This window comes from Heteronotia binoei, chromosome 21, assembly GCF_032191835.1.
Source record: "Heteronotia binoei isolate CCM8104 ecotype False Entrance Well chromosome 21, APGP_CSIRO_Hbin_v1, whole genome shotgun sequence".
NCBI classification, from domain to species: domain Eukaryota; kingdom Metazoa; phylum Chordata; class Lepidosauria; order Squamata; family Gekkonidae; genus Heteronotia; species Heteronotia binoei.
The window spans coordinates 153,270,239-153,291,806 of record NC_083243.1 but is presented as its reverse complement, the minus strand read 5'-3'; the positions used below and the strand labels follow the sequence as shown (position 1 = coordinate 153,291,806).

General features: G+C 42.4%; 1 protein-coding gene and 1 long non-coding RNA gene across 2 annotated transcripts in view; one reads left to right on the top strand and one right to left on the bottom strand.

Annotated features, from left to right (window-relative positions):
* Window positions 1–16,458, bottom strand: part of OSBPL5 (oxysterol binding protein like 5) — a 256,002-nt gene extending 239,544 nt beyond the window's left edge. The window contains exon 1 of the mRNA XM_060263167.1: window positions 16,429–16,458. Coding sequence (XP_060119150.1) covers window positions 16,429–16,443 — 15 coding nt within the window. The 5' untranslated portion in view covers window positions 16,444–16,458. The remainder of the gene's footprint in view (window positions 1–16,428) is intronic.
* On the top strand, window positions 2,323–2,881 carry LOC132590283 (uncharacterized). The gene is made up of 2 exons (XR_009556654.1): window positions 2,323–2,459; window positions 2,794–2,881. It is a non-coding gene; the product is annotated as an uncharacterized LOC132590283 (long non-coding RNA).
* Window positions 16,459–21,568: the final 5,110 nt, after the last annotated feature.

Sequence of the window (21,568 nt, the reverse complement as noted above, 5' to 3'; positions counted from 1 at the left end):
ATCTGCAACCTGATATCCACTCTATTTTGAGTCCACTACACCACCCTGCATGCATAGACCAGACTTTGCTCAAGTCTATATCAAAGATACTGATGAGTGCTGCAAATTCCCGCCACCATCAGAGCTTGTTATGCTTTTTGACAAATCATCTACATTACATTTTATGGAAGAGCATGGAGCTTCTACTCATCATATCTCGAACATCAGGACTTCAAAAAAATATCCTAAAATATTAGTAGGTCCATATGGGTGAAGGCTGTTATAGTTGTTTCCAAGGCTACACCACTAAAAGGCTTAAAAAAAAAAAAAACTAGTGGATGTCAGTGTCACCAGAAACTACCTGGAAGCTAGTGAAGGTATTACAAAACTAGCATTATATGCTATGCATAGTCTACTCTTGTTGATACTATGGCAAGTCACATTTTGTATCAACTGTGGCTTTGGGACACTCTTCTGTTAGGCCTATGTAGAGCGCATTATAATAACCTAGTTTAGATTTGAATAAGATATACTTTACAAGCAAATCCCTATCCATTTATTGGTGTCCAGGAAAGGGTTCCAGGTGAAATTGGTTAAAAAAATTATGATCCAGCTAAAGTTAGTAAGAAGTACTGTTAGCCACTACCACCAGTTCGACTTCCAGGAATAGTGCCTGATCCAAGAAAACTATACCAAGCTTTAAACCCAAATCTTAAAGGGGAGTGCAGCCACATCTTTTAAGTTACAAACTGTTTAAGTGGAATTCTGTGGACAACATCAGTTAAGGTATTAGTTGGGAACTGACAGTAGGAGAAGATATACACAGTGTCATCATCGCATTGCAAGAAACAATGGCCACCCCTGGTATCTTCTATTAGAAATCGTACTTTTTCTCCCTATTTGGAATGCAAAGGAAATGGAACAGCTAGCCTCCTTTAACTTTCATACCTCTTCAATGTTCACAAATACAGCAAGCGTTCCTTAGCAGAGGATTATGCACATTGAATGGACCCACAAAGAACCCAGAATATAGAAATGGTGTCTACTTGCTGGGGAAGGCAATGGCAAACCACCCCATAAAAAGTCTGCCGTGAAAACGTTGTAAAAGCAACATCATTCCAGAGTCGGAAATGACTGGTGCTTGCACAGGGAACCTTTCCTTTCCTTTTCCTACTTGCTGAGTAGTACCCTTTCTTCTCACCATATTGGAATCATTTGTTTTATCTTCCTGTATGAACCAGTGTGGAACCTGTGGTTGGCTCACCAGTTCCTTCACAGCTGGGTCATGTTACTCAATTGAGAACCTTCTCCATTGCCACCCTCATCCTATAGCATGGGCCCACAGAACTGGAAAGAAAGGCTAAATTTCTTCTAGCCTTTTGTCTATACCAGGGGTGTTAAACATGTGGCCCAAAGCCAAATCAGGCCCACAGAGGGCTCCTATCAAGTCCCCGAGCAACTGTCTCTTGTCCGCTTCCTTCTCCCTCTCTCTTGCTTCCTTCTGCATCTCAACTTGCTTTGCAAGGCTTGCTCAACTGCACAAAACCTCAATTTTCTCCATTGGTTGAGGATCCCCCCCCGGACCCCTGGGGAGGGAAACAGCCAGAGTTCCCTGGATCCCATGGGAAAAATACAAAGAAAGTACCTTTAAGACCAACAAGTGCTAATGTTTTAAGCATGTTTTATTGTAAGCCTAAACAAAAAAAATCTTTAGTTCTGTTTGTCTGTGTCTTTTTAAAAGTTTATATCTCTGACACCTAATCTTAAATAGGTACACACGTGACCCGGTCCAACATGGCCCAGCCTGACAAGATCTCATTTGTGTCAGATCCGGCCCTCATAACAAATGAGTTCAATACCCCTGGCCCAATACCTCTTTAAGACAGTTTTTACCAAGGACTAGAGTGTTAATTATTATATTTTTGGAGGCAGGTTTCTTTGTTGTTGTCTGTTGATGGTTGTGCAAGTTTGATTTTGTTATATATTGCAAGTCACCCTGAGTTATTGGAAAGGAAGAGTAGAAATAAATAAATGCCCTTCTGTCCCATTTGCTCAACCATAGTTTATCAACCTTTCAGACTGTGAACTAGGATCTTATTGAATTTGTATTCCTTGCCACAGCTATGGTTCTGCCATACACCATATCCATTAATATTACAGTGGCTGGATTCAGAACCACAGCAAATTGTAGTTCTATTGATGACTTCCTAAAGCAGTAAGTCTCCATTTTTCATATGCCATATGAGTGGAGGACAAAGGAGTGAGGAAGAATATGAGCGTGCTTTGTTTAGGATATATTAATGCAATCATGATGAATGTCTCAAGATGTGTATATACTTATGTACAGTATTTGCTGGCGTATAAGACTACTTTTTTGCCCTGAAAAACATGCCTCCAAGTGGGGGGGTCGTCTTATACGCCGGGTGCGCTTCAGTTGGGATAGACATAGCTGCCCATAGTGGCCTTCCGATGCTTGCCCGGTGCCCATAGTGGCCTCCCAATGCCCGCCCACCTCATTCTACATACCATCCAGTATCACGCGGTATCCAGTGTGGCCACGGCGGGTCATCAGTGTGGCTGCGGCAAGCATCAGCAGTGAGACAGGGGTGCCAGCCTTTTCGGCGTGACCAGCCCGTTCTGCTCGGCGGGAAGCAGCAGTGTTCCAGCCTGCCCCTTGTCTACACAGAGCTCACACATGCGCACTTGCGCACTAGTGCCGGTCACAGGGAGATGCAGGGGTGGGCTGGATGTTCTTTTACCTTTTATTTGGTGTGTGGAAGGTGTGCGGAAGAGGGGATAGTCTTATACGGCGAGTATATAACAAACTCTATATTTTGAGTGGAAATGTTGGGGGGTCGTCTTATATGCCCAGTCGTCTTATACACCGGCAAATACGGTATATGTTTTTATTTTTTCAGTCATAGAAAATGTTACATGTACAATACATGTTGTTGTTCAGTCGCACAGTTGAGTCCAACTCTTTGCAACCCCATGGACAAAGTCACGCCAGGCCCTCCTGTCTTCCACCATCCTCCAAAGTCTGCTCAAATTCCTGTTTGTTATATCAGTAACACTGTCCAGCCATCTCATCTTTTGCCATCCCCTTCTTCTTTTGCCTTCTGTCTTTCCCAGCATCAGTTGTTCCATATCCCATTCTAACCGTTGCTTCTTGACCCTTATACAGGTTTCTCAGAACATTCTAAACATTCCTTGGCATTACCCTTCTTTGGGATTGGAATATAAACTGACTTTTTCCAATCCTGTGGCCACTGTTGCATTTTCCAAATTTGCTAATGTATGTATCACTTTAACAGCATAATCTTTTACGACTCTGAATAGCTCAACTGAATAAGCCTAAATCCGAGAAGCAGTGCTGCTACATGTCTTTTCCATAGCCCTTTAGGAAACAAGAATGCTAAGAATTTAGATTTTGTTTCATGTGTTTCTGTCAGCATACAAGATACTTCCTCCTCCCAAGTTTAGATAGTGTCAAGTATGTTGACATTCAGATACATTCCCTGTGGCTGCTTTGATTCAGGAGTGCCATAATTAAAATCAGTGTTATCACATTATGCTAGTTTCTGAAAGGCATCTCTTACCACCTCCACCAAGGCTGTGGTATATTTTAAAAGATAACCCATCACCCTAAAGCAAACTTGAAGTATACTGATTGGCTTCAGTTTATGCTTAATTCACTTAGATTTATATCCTACTATTGCTCCTTGATTTTAATGAAACTGATATCAGTGTTTGCAGTTGATTCTTCATTAAGATTACAGTACATAGTCAGTACTAGTTCACGGACTGAAGAAAGATTAGAAGCAGAACATAGGATTCTCCCCCAGAGACCTGAGGGTAGTCTCATTATCAGTTCTGTGTTGATTGATCCCATTATTTTATCCCAGTGTTTTTGTAAAATCCAAAACAAAAGCAGCACCAGGACAGGAGAAATATGTGTGTATACACACACACACAAAACATCACACTCTCTCACACACACATTCACCCTACCAGCAAGAAGACCTCAGTTGCAATTCTGTAAAAAGAATTTAAAATGTTAAAATGAAATTATTGTATGGCATTGTGTGTAGAATAGCCAGGAGATCCAAAGACTGACTGGCAACCACAAGTTTTAGCTCTTAGTGTTATGCTAGTGGTGAGCTAGACTTGTGGGGTGGGGGGTTAGGGACTGAGAGAGCTCTGAAAGAGCTATGACTGGCCCAAGATCACTGAGCTGGCATCATATGGAAGAGTATGGAATTGAACTGGGTTCTCCAGATTAGAGTCCACCACTCTTAACCACTGCACCAAACTGGCTCTAGTAAAAAAAACATTAAGATGGATGAAAATTGAAGAGGGACCCTCTGAACTGTGGGCATGTATAACCAATCTTATGTTAGAGATTTTGAGTTGCTGAATCAAAACTTCAACGTTAATCATATTATTTTGTTAGTGAGTTAGAATGATGATGATGATGATGATAAACAGAAAACCGATACAAGAGAATAAGGATGGTATCTTAACAATACAAAAGAAAATTCTCACAATGTATTTTACATTATAATGCACTACTGTGTTGTTGTTTTTTAGACATCACACATTTTCTTTTTTCTTTTTTTTTAAACTGCTGCATGACTTCAGCAATTGACAGCTTTGCTATACTTAGAGACAGAAGGGGGGAAATGACTACAGGACATATGTATATTGTGCCTATTTCCCATGGAATAGTAATGCATATGGGAGCATTATATGTTTGTATATTGTTTTTTTATATAATTTAAAATGATTAACTCAAAATTGTAAAACAGTTATTCCGGATCATAGCTATTTTCAAGGAGGTTTACAGAACAGACCTCAAAATATACCAAAATCTACAAAAAGCACACATTCATACTGATGTAATACTATTTTTCTGCATTATATCTGCTTTTGTGTCATGTCTAATGTACTATGCTTATTCAGATTTCTGTGGTCCTGTTGGATGTCTCCTCATGTAGATTTTATTGACTTGCGCTGTGCAAGTCTCAGAGAAGCAGGCTAGTAAGTGAAAAAAATTGCATATCCATAACAAAAACTAAGCAGTAGAAAAATTAGCAATAGGTTAAAAAGAAAAATAGATTAGATTATGATTGATGAACATTAAATGACTGGGAAATATCTTCTCTTAAGGTAAATAGATGGAGGAAGGAATTTCCACAAGCAAAGCTCCATGACAAACATTTCCTGTCTCTAGATCCAAGTGGGCAACTGTGTTGGTCTGAAGCAGTAGAACTTTATTTCCTGTCTCTGGTAGCCACACACCCCACCTCACTTCAAAAGTTGGAGCACAAAGACGCGAGGCCTCAGCCAAAGCACTTACTGATCAAACAGGTTCATATGGAAGCAGAGAGAGTTTTTAGATACCTGTAAAGGCCTAAATGGCCTGGGGTTGGGGTGAGTACCAGTTCTTTGAATTCCTTTAGTTTAGGGAATTTGCACCATGAAATGACAAGATCAAGATAATCCCTTGCAACATCATTAACCAGTTTCTGAACCAGGACAGTCACACCACCTCAACAAACTGTAATAAGGCAGAGTGGGCAATTACCTTTAACATAGAAAAGGTGCATTACTCCCCATGTAACTTCTGGAATGGCCTTGGGTCAGCCATAGCTTTTGCAGAGTTGCCCTTGAAAGGGCAGCTTCTGTGAGAGCTCTCTCAGCTCCATCTATCACACAAGGTGTTTGTTGTGAGGGTGAAAGGTAAAGGAGATTGTGAGCTGCTCTGAGACTGAGATTCAGAGTAGAGGGTAGGGTATAAATCCAATACCACCACCACCACCACCACCACCACCTCCTCCTCCTTGCTACAACAATGGAAATTCAATCATTCAGTTCAATCAATTGTTTAAGAATTCAGGCTCTGCTAACAACCTGTGATTGTCCTGAAGAAACTGTCAAATTCAAATTTGAACAAAACTGCCTGTGAAATGTCTTGCAAAACAAGTACCTCCAAGTAAGAGGCTCAAATGGAGAAACTCTCCTTGCAACTCAGGTAACTCAGCTGCACTACTTTGCACAGACAGAACAGTGCCAGGAAAGTATATATTCTCTACTGTCATCACCACCACTGAACTGGCAATGAAAGCATGTTCTAACTCATGTTCATTTGTACTAATTCTTGTCAGCTGCTTTTTAGTTATTGTGCCTTAAGGAATATTATGTTATTATACTTTTGATCTTCTCATTATTTCAGTGATGTTTCTAAAGTTTTATATTCCTTTGTCAGTCATTGGTTCTAAAACTGATATGAAAGCTGCCAAGTAAACTTAGCAATAATGGCAAAGACGAGCAACATGCTTATCATAACAGTCACAGTACTGACAGCTCTGAAAAAAACTAGCACTCAGAGAAAATAGATAAGAAGTCACTAAGATCTCAAAACCATGACTATTTGTAATGAGACATGACTGTTTGAAATGTGTTGTATTAATATATCTTCTTCCCCAGCACACAGTTGCTCAGAGCCAATAGGTGAATTCCCTTCCCTTGCCTGTTCATCTTAAAACAAATGTACACACAAAAGCAGTATTTTGGCCCCAAACACAGGAAGGAGGAGGAGGATAGGTTTTTTTTATACCCTACTTTTCACTACTTGAAGGAACTTCAGAGTGGCTTACAATACCTGCCTTTTACTCTCCCCACAACAAACATCTTGTGAGTAGGGTTTCCAGGTCCTGCCTCATTGCTGGCAGGGGACTTCGGGGGGCATTCCTGGAGAGGGAGAGGATGTCCCCAGTGTAATGACACCACACAGAAGTGATGTCATCAAATGAGGGATGTAGCCTCATCGGAGGTGCCATGAGCACTGGCCTGCAATAACTGTTCAAAGGGAACTCTCCCTTAGAATAGTTTTTGCAAGTGGGCATGCCAGCGCCTCACACATCTAAACTCCAAGTGGCAAATTCACCACTTGGAATTCAGGTGTGCATGGCCCCCATTTGCAAAAAAGCATTTGGATGAATGAAATAGTTGTGAGATGCTGAGGTCGTCTTTTAAAATGTATTATAATCTGTGAGTCTATGGTGAGATCATAGAATCATAGAGTTGGAAGGAACCTCCAGGGTCATCTACTCCAACCCCCTGCACAATGCAGGAAACTCACAAATACCTCCCCCTAAATTCACAGGATCTTCATTGCTGTCAGAGGCCATCTAGCCTCTGTTTAAAAACCTCCAAGGAAGGAGAGCCCACCACCTCTCGAAGAAGCTTGTTCCACTGAGGAATCGCTCTAATAGTCAGGAAGTTCTTCCTAATGATGAGCCGGAAACTCTTTTGATTTAATTTCAACCCACTGGTTCTGGTCCTACCTTCTGGGGCCACAGAAAACAATTCCACACCATCCTCTATATGACAGCCCTTCAAGTACTTGAAGATAGTGATCATATCACCTCTCAGCTGCCTCCTCTCCAGGCTAAACATGCCTAGCTCCTTCAACCTTTCTTTATAGAACTTGGTCTCCAGACCCCTCACCATCTTCATCACCCCACTCTGGACCCATTCCAGTTTGTCTATATCCTTCTTAAAATGTGGTGCCCAAAACTGAACACAATACTCCAGGTGAGGTCTTACCAGAGCAGAGTAAAGCAATACCATCACTTCACGCAATCTGGACAGTATACGTCTGTTGATACAGTCCAAAATTGCATTTGCCTTTTCAGCCACTGAATCACATTGTTGACTCATGTTCAGCGTATGATCCACTAAGACCCCTAGATCCTTTTTGAACATACTGCTAAGGCAAGTCTTCCCCATCCTATAACCATGAATTGGATTTTTCCTACCTAAATGCAGAACTTTTCATTTATCCCTGTTAAAATTCATTTTATTGGTTTTAGCCCAGTTTTCCAGCTTGTCAAGGTCATTCTGTATCCTGTTTCTGTCTTCTACTGTATTTGCAACCCCTCCCAATTTAGTATCATTGGCAAATTTAGTAACCATTCCCTCTATTCCTTCATCCAAATAATTTATAAAGATGTTGAACAAAACAGGTCCCAGGACAGATCCTTGAGGCACTCCACTTGTCACTTCTCTCCAAGAGGATGAGGAACCATTCACAAGCACTCTTTGGGTGCGATCTGTCAACCAGTTACAGATCCACCTAACAGTATCCAAACCACATTTTACCAACTTGTCAACAAGGATAGTATGTGGAACGTTATCAAAAGCCTTACTGAAATCAAGATAAACTATGTCTACAGCATTCCCCTGATCCAGCAAAGTAGTCACTTTCTCAAAAAACGTGATCAGGTTAGTCTGACATGACTTGTTCTTGAGAAACCCATGTTGGCTCTTAGTAATCACAGCCATCTTTTCTAAATGTTCTAGGACTGACTGTTTGATGATTTGTTCTAAAACTTTTCCAGGTATAGATGTCAAGCTGATGGGTTGGTAGTTACCCAGATCCTCCTTGTCCCCCTTTTTGATGTGAGGAATGATTTGTGAGACCGGCAGAATGTTCTGTCTTTGACAAAATGGTTAGATGGAACAGATTTATAAGTTAGCAGTTCTGTCAGCCAGGACATTTGTTTCTTATTCTTTCATAATTTTTTCATTATATCAAAGAAGCCGATATGGGCATTTTGAAGTCTACATTGGTATGACAAAAGGAAACATAAGGATAGGATTCCTTTATTGAAGTTGATGTTTAATTGGCTGTCATCAATACAGATCTCAGCAAGTTGATTATATATTTTTCAAGAATTATGTAAAGAATTTCTACAGTACAAGATGTTTTTGAATGTTGACATTTATTAATGAACTTCTATAAAATATTTGTGTATTGGGTTGGTATTGAATGTTATCAAGGTGTTATTGAGTATTTTGTATTGATAATTATATTTTAAATATATATATTTATAATTTGATTTAGTAATATCACAGTTTTTTTTCAGTTTTGATCTTAGTGTTTGGACAGCTTTGTATGAGAGAAGATGGTCTATGAGGCACCTATGCTCCAGTCCATTTATGACTTTGAAGGGAAGCACCAATGCTTGGAACTATCTTCAGAAACAAAGTGGCAACTAGAATGGCGCAGAACTATCAGCCAGAAGCCTAACTGATACATCTGGCACTAAATGAATTTTCTGAATGGTCTTTTTTTCTGAAAAAAAAAAAGATGCTGGAACTCTCAAGAGAGAAATGAAGGAGAAATACATGAAGAAGATGAAGAAGATATTGGATTTATATTCCGCCCTCCACTCCGAAGAGTCTCAGAGCGGCTCACAATCTCCTCTACCTTCCTCCCCCACAACAGACACCCTGTGAGGTGGGTGGGGCTGGAGAGGGCTCTCACAGCAGCTGCCCTTTCGAGGACAACCTCTGCCAGAGCAATGGCTGACCCAAGGCCATGCCAGCAGGTGCAAGTGGAGGAGGGGGGAATCAAACCTGGTTCTCCCAGATAAGAGTCCACACACTTAACCACTACACCAAACATGGGTGCCCCTCTGTTTGGAACTCTGTTCTGCTGCATTCCGCTTTTTTAAAAAAGCCATGGTCTTCAAAGAACATTGCAGTGATAAAGTCTAGTAATGATCAGAACATGGATGAATGTGAACAGACTGCATTTTTCTAGGAAGGAATGCAAAAGTAGCAAACAAAAGCAAACAGCTAGTGCTTAGATCCATTGCTGCTACTGGACATTTAATAGTCCCCCAATCTGTGAAACAAATATTTTAGGGGGAGTATAAACTCATCCAAAATAGAACAATTCCTTATTCCTTGGTCAGCACTATTGTTGACAATGATAATGTCTGGATCACTAAATGTGCTTCTTTGCTTTCTCTTCTCTCTAAAGGAGAGGCATAATTCTGCAAAGTGTTCAAATGTTTCTCAATACTCCATATTCGGTTAACTTTCCATGTTTGATAAGTTAGTAAGATCAGGGTGTTACAGTTTTACCATAATTTTTATGGGTCTGTATATGCACTCTTCATTCTTAGATGGTAAGAGGCCTCTGAAAAATTCGATAATGGACAGCTTTGATGCTTTAGAATTTATGACATATTTGGAACAATTACACATGCCTACATTTACTAATCTTGGGATTTAAAAAATTTGGCCTTGATCCTAAAATGTTCAAGTACACCATTCTGGCAAATCTTCAGCAGCCAATCAGATGACCTGTGATGGTGCAGAGTTCTTTTTGGTGTGTACTTTTTGTTCGCAATTTTATGTGAGCTAGTGGGTGACAAATATTTGTTTCCTATAAGTTTGGCAAACAATTTCTCCTCTTCTGCCAGGTACAACATGGCATGCCATTAAAGCGCAATGAAGGCTGAAACATTTGCAATGGGATCCTACCTGCCCCAAATAGGTTTGCTGTAATGATCCCTTACTAACCCCTGTCATAAATATTGGGAAATGCTTACAATATGGATGGAGTTATAATGCAGTCCCCCAGCATAGGCTAGAAATAGACTGATGATGACTAACTTTGTAAATAAACCAGTGTGAGCAGCTTCAGATAAAACTATGCAATAATCCACACAACACATTTCCCAGCAATTAGTGCACATTTATTACCTATTTGTTGCAGGGAATCCAGGTGCCTCCTCTCAAGGTAATACTCTGGATTTGGAGATATGACAGGAACATAAAGGTCCACCTGCAGTCAGAGCATCCACTGCCATCATAAATGTACATGGAATGAGATCTCTTTCTCAGATAATGCTTGCAGTGAGTGACACCACCCTCTGCACCTATCCAATTTTGTAATACTTTTAAATATATTTTTATAGAGACAAATTATATGCAGGTTTCTGCGGTTGTTCATATGTAAAATGTTAATAGGTAATTGCTGTTAACGGCATACTGCAATAATTAGTAACACCATCTCATTTGATCTAGTGGAGCAGTCAGCTATGTCACAGTAACCATCTAGAACATCTAGTTAACCATGTGCAAAAACTATTCCTGCCAAGGTGCAATTTTCAAGTTGAGAAATATACTGCAATACAAAGTGCAATTCAAAATCAATCACTTTTGTTCCTTTTCTTTATTCTTAAAATTCATTCATTGCATTAATTCTTTGGACACAAAATTTGCTGAGTGAGTCACACAAGCAGGATATTTAATCCACACCTTAGTCAGAAGTCCTAGCAATATTTGTTTGATATTATGCCCCAACTCTGTATAATAGGCTCATGAAATATCATATACTTAACATGATTTTGGACTTTCCACTGCTATTGAATGGAGCAACAGATCATACATTAGTTCTCTCCTAATTCCATAAATCATATTGTTCAAAATGCCAGTTATATAGCTCAAAATGAAGCAATTATTCTGAATATCAACACCGTTGAATACTAAAAGCACACACACTGGAATATATAGAGGATTATTTTGCATATTCATAGCTAATCAGTATTACTTTCCTACATTAATACACCCTTTCTGTCAATTTTCTTTTGTGCTGTTAGAGGCTGGAATGCTGATATACTTGGGTCCTGTGACAACAGCACAGAGGTCCAGCAACTGGATCCAACACCCATAGGATTTATTATATTTGAAGGCTGTAGCCATCTTAGATGTCAGACCTGCTTCAGAAACTTACTCAAGAAGCAATGCAGCTTTTATGATGAAGAAGCAGATTCATGCTTTTATTCTCCATCATGTGAGACAAGTCCTCTCCAAAGAGGCCACCAGATATGATGGCCTCATTCTGCACAATTATTTGCTCTTAAGAGACAGAATCACAAGAACCAGGCAACTGCAACTGTATGAGCAAACCTTCAGGTAGGCCCCTTGTGGTTTTATGTGAAGAAGAAAGACAGTTTCCTGGTTCTCTATCACTGGCCAGTAAGCATCTGAGCCTGAAAGCTTGGATCTCACCAGTTCACATGATATTTTGAGAGTGGTGAATGAAAGTGTTTTGTAAACTGTGGATAGCTATAATGGGGAATGAGGAGGTAATACTAGGAACCATGGGTGGGGGATGACAATACGGAATAATGCCATTTACAATAAATGTTTTGATGTTTGGGTGCATGTACATATTTGCATGTTCAGATGTAAGAAACTGGAAGCTATGTTCTTCCTTATTAAATGGATTACATTTCATTGCAACAAATGATATATTATATTGCACACACAACGTTGTAACATTTCCCATCATCTACATTTCCTCTTCTTTTCATAAGGACTCTAAATCGGAAAATGGAAGAGCATCTGTACAATTACTGTAAAACTTCCACAGACATCTTCCTTTACCCACATCAGGGCCTGCTAGCTCCCTAAGTTCTAGGAAACCTCCTCAGAAAAGGAAACAGTGCTCATTTCTAACCTGGTACATCCTGCAGACTCAAGTAGAAACTCTGTGGCTGTGGAGCACACTCTGCTCTTATACACTGCTGCACATGGAGATCCTAGGTTGTATCCCTTGATCCATAGTTTCCTTCCATGATTCCAGATTCCCAGGAACAGCAGCAACAGTAAAACCAGACAGAAGACACATTACAAGGAACACCACGTGCCTGGCAGAAAATGCTGCCCTTTCCTAGAAGGCAAATTGTTGGCAGAAATACTTCTAGGATCCAGGCCTGCACTGATGCACTACGGAGGCTGAAGTTGCCAGGACTACTATATAAAATCCTGCAGTTACTCTACTTGGAAGCTGCTGGTGAAGAGTCTAAGCTTCCAAGTTCAAAATATTTCTCTCATAGATAGGGTAATACTCAGCTACCTTGGATATAGCAGAACTCTAGATTGGACAGCTCCTTGCTGCTGTTTGCTTGCATCTGCTTCTGTGGTGGTGAAGAGAAAGATACCCTTTTGATTGTGATATACCATAAATTAGGCCTCAGTTTTCTGAACCCATTTTCTTTAACTTTCAGTTAAAGATACCATTTCAGTTGTGATACCAGGAGATCTTCAGGCTCCACCTGGAGGTTGGCTACCCTAGGCAACCTGACTTAATGCCACTTGACTGACTGGCATGACTTAACTAGGCCTGGCTGCTTGTTCTTGTTCAGCAGCAGCCCCCCTATGACAGCCAGTGCTTCAGAGCAGGGTCTGCCAGACCCAGGTTCTTGCTGTGGAAGCTTGGACTGGGTGATTTTGGACTAGTCACAGACTTTCAGCCTAACCCACCCCATGGGGTTGTTGTGCATATCAAAAAGAAGATGGGAGAATGATGTAAGCTGCTTTGCAATGTGAACTGGCAGAGACTGACCAAGAGTCAGTCATGGGGTCATGGTAGATAACTCACTGAAAATGTCAAGACAGTGTGCGATTGCAATAAAAAAGGCCAATGCCATGCTGGGAATTATTAGGAAGGGAATTGAAAACAAATCAGCCAGTATCATAATGCCCTGTATAAATCGATGGCATGGCCTCATTTGGAATACTATGTACAATTCTGGACACCGCACTTCAAAAAAGATATTATAGCATTGGAAAAAGTGCAGAAAAGGGCAACTAGAATGATTAAAGCATTGGAACACTTTCCCTATGTAGAAAGGTTAATACGCTTGGGGCGCTTTAGCTTGGAGAAATGTCGACTGAGGGGGTGACATGATAGAGGTTTACAAGATTATGCATGGACGGGGAAGGCAGAGAAAGAAGTCCTTTTTTTTCCTTTCTCACAATACGAGAGCTCGTGAAAAAAAGGCGATTAACACATGGAATTCACTGCCACAGGAGGTGGCGGCGGCTACAAGCATAGACAGCTTCAAGAGGGGATTGGATAAGCATATGGAGCAGAAGTCCATCAGTGGCTATTAGCTATAGCGTATTGTTGGAACTCTCTGTGTGGGGCAGTGATGCCCTGTATTCTTGGTGCTTGGGAGGGGCACAGTGGGAGGGCTTCCAGTGTCCTGGCCCCACTGGTGGACCTCCTGATGGCACTTGGTTTTGGACTGGATGGGCCATTGGCCTGATCCAACTTGTCTTCTCTTATGTTCTTATGCTCCACACTGTGGAGAAAGACTGTCCCTTTGCTAGGTGGAGGCTGCAGGGAGTGGGGAGGTGATGGAAAGCTGAAGTCAGAGGGATAGAAAAGGGTAGATTGATGGTTGTCTGGGAAGGAGACAGGGTTGCCAACTCCAGATTGGGAAATTCTTGGAGAATTGAGGGATGGAGTCTGGAGATGGTGGAGATTGAAGAGGGGTGGGTTTGAAGAGGGGTGAGACAGATACAATGCCACAGACACCACCCTCCAAACCAGCCATTTCCACCTGGGGGAACCATTGTTTCCAATCTCCAGGTGAGGGCTGGAAATCAGTCAGAATTACAGCTGCTCTCCAGATGGCAGAGATCACTTCCCCTGGAAAGAATGGCTGCTTTGCAGGGTGACCACTGTGTCAATCTACCCTGATGAGGTTCCTTCCCTCCTGCTTTGGTCCACACTGTGGAGAAAGACTTTCTCCTAGGTAGAGGTTGCAGGGAAGGGAGAGAAGATGGAAAGCTGAAGTCAGATAATTTCCCTTACAGAAAATGGGCACCTTGAGGCACATACTCTAAGACAACCTTGCCAGGCCAAAAAAAAATCCCCAGATCATACCACAAGCATGCACTGATGCTAAACACTGCAAGGTCAAATACATCAGAAAAAGGTTATGACAACAATGCACTGCAGACAAAAGGAATGCTGATCTTCAGTGTTTGCATGATAATCATCATGCTATGACACAACAGCAAATTGACGCTGAGTGCCCAAGGCTGGGGCATTTGCCCATAGCCTCTTTCTAGAGTCCACTGTATTTATTTTCGCAACAGGCCTTATTTCTACTTTATTTATAATAGTTACATCCAACTCTTCATCCAAGGAGCTCAGGAGCACATTTTTATCCTATAGCCATGGCTGGAACAACTCATTTTTTCAAGTTCTCAGACTTGTTTACAAAATCTGATCTGATTCTCCAGTTCTAACTGCCACCACCTCCTTCTTCCTTCCCATTGTTTCATTGGACATCCCTCAGGGCCAGTTCTTGCAGTTCCTCAGCTAGTTGTGCTTTATGTAGTGGTATGTGGAGATGAGTTACAGTCTTGTGTGTCTCATTCCCCCCTCACATGAAGTCTCAAGTCCTGTGGTTTGTTTACGCGTTCTATATGTATAAGCAGTTCACTTCAGTCACATATGTTTCCGTTGGTTGTCCTTATGTCCTTCTGATTCACACAAAATAATAGAAGCATGAGCATGGCTGAGGTTGGACTGATACTCCTTGCACATTAAAATACTGTTTGTTACCACAGAACAGCCATTCTGAATGTTGAAACAACCATTCTGAGATACTGTAGGATTTGAAAAATAAGGGGTGGGAGCTGCAAGTAGTTAACATCTAGACCTGCTACTTGGGACCAAAGGTAGCAGGTTCTTATGACAATTAAACTTCTGTAGCCAGCTCAGGTCAGAGAATGGCACTACAAATCAAAACAAGTGACTGACTGGCATGACTTAACTGTTATATGCTGTTATATTCATGAAAATATAACAGCAGAATCCCCTCAAGGGTCTGAAATATATAGGAAGGGTTGTTGGGCACAGCTTGCAATCACTGAAGTGCCTGCGGAGCAATAACTACCTGGAGCCACATAATTCTCACTACTCAAAGTCTACCACTTCTCTCACTTGGTTGTTCCCAAATGTTCTTGCCATTTGAAAGGGCATTTTAATAATCTCTCTGTCAGGTGATGAAATATGCATGTTTTAAAATGCTACCCCAAAGCCCAAGAATCTCATACTGCTGAGCTGAGCACTGAAGCAAGCTCTGATCACAACTTAAAATATTCAACAGCACTTGGGAAAGTAGGCAGGCCCTCCAGCTCAGCTGCAGCTTTCCCTGTACCATTCTGCAGTCTGAGACAGCTGCATTTCTTCCTTAAAGCTCATCCAGGGATTGGGAGACCTCAGCAATTCCTCAGGTAGCAGTAGGTTTGAATCTCACTTCCATAAGTCTTCACTGGAAGTGGGGAACTGTTTGCAAGTAATTTAGGTGCAATGCAGTATCCTGTCTCTTTAAGTTCAGCACACTTTCCAGCTGGGAAAAGCGAAAGCTCTTTTTCCCATTCTTACACTGCCCTATTTTTACTTATCCAGAAATCAAGTCCTTGCAAAATAACCCACAGAAGGGGGGGGGGGGGGGACTTTAAAAGAAGTTATCGTTAAATGAAGCCAGGGTTGCTTTTTAGTATGGTGCAAGTTAAATTAACTCATGGGAGGCAGCAAAAGGCTGCAGCCAAAGATGAAATCAACATCTTGCAGATAAATATCTTTGTTCCCCTTAAGGACAAAAGGCTTAAATCATCTATGATCTTGCTGAAAGGAAATCATCAGAGGGAGATCCAAATGCACTCAATTGATTGCAACAAAGGCACAGTTCAGCAGCAGCTACTGAAACGGCATGTTTAATTAAGGGTCTCAGTAAATCATCCCAGTTACATGCAGCGATATTCTCTTAATATACTCACTGTGCAGCAAGGCATGAGTGTAGCGTCAGACTCCCAACAAATCCTTTTACAGCCTTAGGCAGAGCAACCTGCTTTTCGGTCTCCTCACAGGCAATCCAGCATTACTGGAAGGTGGCCAGAGAAGAACTGATTCATCAGCCAATAAAATTGTCTAAAGCTGCCATTCCACAAGAGACCATTCCTCTCTCCTGCTCTGGCTGCAGACTCCAGCTTTAGCCAAGAAGGAAAATCAGCATCAGAAAGTGAAGGAAGGTGTATTGCATGTCTGCTGTTCGCAGTGCAAAGATGCTTCTGTGCCCCCTGCCCCACCCACTTGCACTGCTGTTCACAGCTGGCCTGGGTGGGAAAGCAACTTGAGTCTTGTGACACATGCCTACCTTGAATAAATTCTTGGTTTCTGGGGATGTGGAAAGTGAAAATGGAAGGTGAAGATTCATTGTGAAACAGTGTGAATGTTAAAGATAACAATATTGGTGTATAGGGAGTCTGAAAACATCATTTTCCTCTGAGCTGCTAGGCCTAGAGTTTTTGTAAGAAATGGCTGTATATCAAAAGAGAGAGCCCATTTACCGCTGCAGCTCCCTCAAGTGTGGATCTTCTGCTAAAACCAGCCCCCAGGCTGCTTCATTCATTCCATGCTGACTGAAGGGCTCATGCCTGCAGAAGAGGGGTATCTCTAGTTTATTGCACAAAGAGAATGAGAAGATGAGAATGAGTTTGGGTGAGAACAGAAGGGTGAACTGACTCAGGAGAGCTTGGATGGTTTGTATAAAATACATGGCAAAAATTGAATGGTTGTTGAAATGAGAACATTTTTTTACATGGTCAAGGAATTCAGGTGTATTTGATGCTCCATTATGAGGTCAAAATATGTTCATGGTATGTTCTGAAATCAACACACTTGTGCCTGAGATAATATAAATACATGCACCCTTCGTTACATGGGCACTTACCTAGAGATGAAAGCACATTAACCTGAGCATTTATAAAGCAATTGAAAAATACAGTACATTTGCAGTTCCTCAGGGACACAGAAACAGGGAAGATGGAAAGTGCTGTGGCCAACACCTGCTTTCCTTTGAGGATTAAACCCCAACATGGGACATTTTGCTGGAGCTCCCTAACTTCTCAGCTGTTTTTCCTAAAGCCATTGTGGATAATTATAAAGTCATAGGAGTGCCTATATAAATTGTGTTAATTACATAATACTGCATTATTATTTATTATTTACTTCATTTATACTTTACTTTCCCTCCAATGATGGCCCAAATTGGCTTACAAAATTCTCCTCTCCTCCATTTTATCCTTAGAACAACCCTGTGAGGTAGGTTAATCTGAGAGTATGCAACCAGCCAAAGGTCACCAGGTGAGCTTCCATGGTATAAATGAGGATTCAAAAAAGGTCTACCAGATCCTAGTCAGGCAGACCAATCCTTTGCTGTGCGCTGTCAGCTGAAAATCTGGGTTTTTTCCCATTTTCCTGGGCACTACTGCGGTAAAGTCCATGGCAACTGTGGTGGTCTGTGATAGTGTTGCTGGGAGGTGACCTGATAGACAGGGCTGATAGAGCAGCCAGGACCAATCAGGATCATGTGACAAGGGGGCTGAGCCAAGCACACATCACAGGCAAGGAATGGAGAAGGGTAGGCCAAAGCAGTCTCCCTTGCTGTCAGTAGATCATTCCCCTACCCCCTTAAAGGGACAAACTCATGTCAGAAGTTCCAGGCACCTGACATTGGAGAGAGCGATAGCCACCCCACAGCAGTGGCAGACCGGGTCTAAAAATATTGGTTGCCAGGAGACATATGAGGCCCACCCCCAACTATAAGGCTATCATTTAATTTTTATAAGAAATAAATAAAATTTTCAAAAATACGTAAGAGAGGAAAAGGTACAATTAAAACTTTTGCAAAATAAATGTATATATATTTTAGTAATTACAGTGTACAAATATTGTACATATTATTGGCAGTATACAGTAGCTACAAAATGTAAATACAGATTGCATTTTGTCCAGGAGAGCTAATCTCTGCCAACTGGAGATCATTTGTAAAAGCAGGAGATCCCTAGGCCCCACCTGGAGGCTGCCAATCTGAATACAACATAAATTTTAGTTGCATTAGAGTAATAATACTAAAAGGCCATTAACATTTTTAACATATTGTCTGAAGTTTAAGAGGGGGCCACTTCATCAGGGGCCCACTTGCCATTGGGCAAGCTGACACCCTGGCCAGTCCGCTACTGCCCCGCAGGCACCCCTAGCTGCCTCACTGTCCACACAAAGTTAAAGATGCTCAAGGGCCAGAAGGATGGGTGGGTAGGTTCATAATTCACTGCAGATTTGTGGATGCCCTTCACTCAACAGTGGCTGATCATGGAAGCTGTCATCTAGCCTTATGGAGGTCAGGATGCAGAGGTGTCTATGACATCAGCTGTGAACATTAGGGAAAAGGAGGGGGAAGAGAGTGGGGATTCAGGCCTATGAAACACCAGCCTCCTCAGAGCCACCTCACTTCTGTCAGCCACCTCAAGAGACTGGCCTCTGTGGTCCACCCCACCACCACCACTCAGCTTCATCTCCTCCTGGTTGGACACAAGGACAAGAGGCCCCTGGTACAAGGTCCCTAGGGTGTCAAAGGAACCCTTGGGGGCTTGGGAAGTTTCCCTTTAAATGGTTGGAGAAAAACGTGTGTATGTGTGGGAGTTGCATCAGGACATGATGACATCACACTTGGATGGCCCCTCCCAGAATGCCCCCCCAACTCCCCCACCAGAGACAAAATTAAACCTGGGAACCCTAGTGAAGGACCACCTGAAGTATATAGTCATCAAAGGCAAAGTCCATAGGTTACCTTTTTGAAATAGTTTGCTTGTGCCAGCCTGAACACAGACAAGGAAATCATTGCACATTCCCCCCCAGAGAATCCAGGACACCACTTAGGTCCATTTCCCCCCATGAAACCCACATCTGGAGAACCCTAATCCGACCAGATGCCTCCATCTGCTCTAGGCCGCACCCCATCTCAATTGTTTCCCCAATGGGATCTTGGGGCACCCTGCCATCTCTGCATGGACTGTCTGTCCTTATGCCTGGAGGAACAGGGGGCTGTGCCATTGCCTGACTCACACTGGCATCTGTGCACCTTCAAATCCTGAGGCACATTGAAACCACACCCACACATCAACACATTGGCCTGAGTCATCCTAGCATCTCTTTGTGTGGCTCTTCTGTCCGAAGAAGCCACCTTGGCAGCTGCATCAGGGGATTCTGCTCCTGCAAAGGCATGGGTTCAGGGATTATGTGGAATTGTTGAGCACTTGGAATGGTGGGGTTTCCTCCTCCCCTTTGTTCTGTGAGGGGGGAGCCCCACCAACTGCCAAGGCAGGTAGACCAGAGCACAGGTGACAACTTTGCCTCTCTCCCGACAGCTGTCCCAGGCTGGTCCCCATGCACCAAACGCCTTTATGTGCAAGGCCAGTGTGGGGGGGTCATGAGCTCCTGTGGGCCCCCTCTGACTGCCAGGGTCAGGACTGGGAGATGCCATTGACAAGGCACCTTGCTGCCACTGCTGGCGGCCATGGATGGAAAGGGGGTTGGGGAAAAGGTGACTTTTGCTTATCTTTCAGTGTGTGGCTGGCCCTTTGGATCTGGCTGAGGAAATGGGTACCTGTTTGGGGTGAAAGCTGGGAGAGGTCAGCCATTAAGTGTGGACTCTGTATATGTTCTCACCAAGTGTTTGCCCAGTGGTGCTAAGTGCCCTCTCTGTGTTCTTCCTGCTACCAAGCACTCACTCTAAGTCTGCATGGCAGAGAGCTGTCAGACAGCATCCTGTGCTGCATGTGCTACCTCATAAGTTGTGTGGCAAACTGCCAAAAGCATTTCTATGATGTGTGTGTGTGATGGGATGCTGGGGAGAGGGAGAGGCCACTAGAGAGGAGGGTGAGGATTGGGTGTGCCTTTAGTTGGTATCCTGAGTTGCTAGGGTTCCTATGGGCGAGGAGGATTATTTCGCATGTCAAATGGCCTCCTATGGACTACACCGTGTTTTTTGATGGCACAACTTTGCGCCTGTTTTGGGGGTTGTTGCTGTGTTGCAGGTACTTAGGAAACTGCCTAAATGTGGCTACACCTCTGGAATGCCCACATGGATGCCAGCAAGGACACTACACCAGAGCAGCATCAGTGTGCAGATGTAACTCAGCTGTGCTGGCACAACACAGCAGTTCTAGTGCTCCAACCTGGTGTAAGGATCAGTTGGCTCCCTGAGCCAATTGCCCCCACCCTTTAGGATTGTGCTATAACATTCTAGCCACTACACTCCCTGTCTTATATACCTGGAAATATTATAAAATCCAGGCATATTGCCCATCCATCTGAGATGTGGCACACAGAATGCTTCTAGTGAGGGGTATCATCTGGCCAAATTGAAGACCCTGCCATCTTAAAATGGCAGAGTTACAGGAGTGTAAACATCCCTCAAGCCTGAGGGGATACACAAATTTGCAGCATTTTTTCCCATGCAGAATATAAACTGGCCAATGAATATTCCAGTGTGTATTCCTTAGCTTGTTGCACTTATTTATTCAGAAAATGTATATGCTGTCCAGAGGCCTGCTCAAGAAGGCTCACAAAGTAAAAAAAAAATACAATAAAATGATAAAAATATAAGAGTTATCAATAATAGAACAAGCCATAAAGACAACTCAGAACATTAAAATAGTATGAAATAACATCCAGCAGTCTAAAATGATATCCATAAAACAGTCTTCTGGCTAAAGAGTCAAATCTTTCAGTTCAAAGTCTAGGTAAAAGGATACATTTTGACTGGCACCTCAAGTTAGCAGTCTTTGAGGTACCATTTATTTTTGCTGAAACAGACTAGCATAGCACCCCCCCCTCCCTGGGAAATTATTTCCATGTTAAAGTTTTATTAAAATCCTAGAAATTTCTGTGAGCCCTGTAGGCTTCTATATCTGGGGAGGGGAGAAGCATTATCAGGGTGCTTGGGGCTGTGATGACACAGACTTCAAGAGAAACAGACTGATAGATCAGTGATGCCAATCTCCAGGAGAGGCCTGGTGATCTTCCAGAATTAAGTCTCCAGACTACGGTTGTAATATTACACTGAAACCCCGCTCT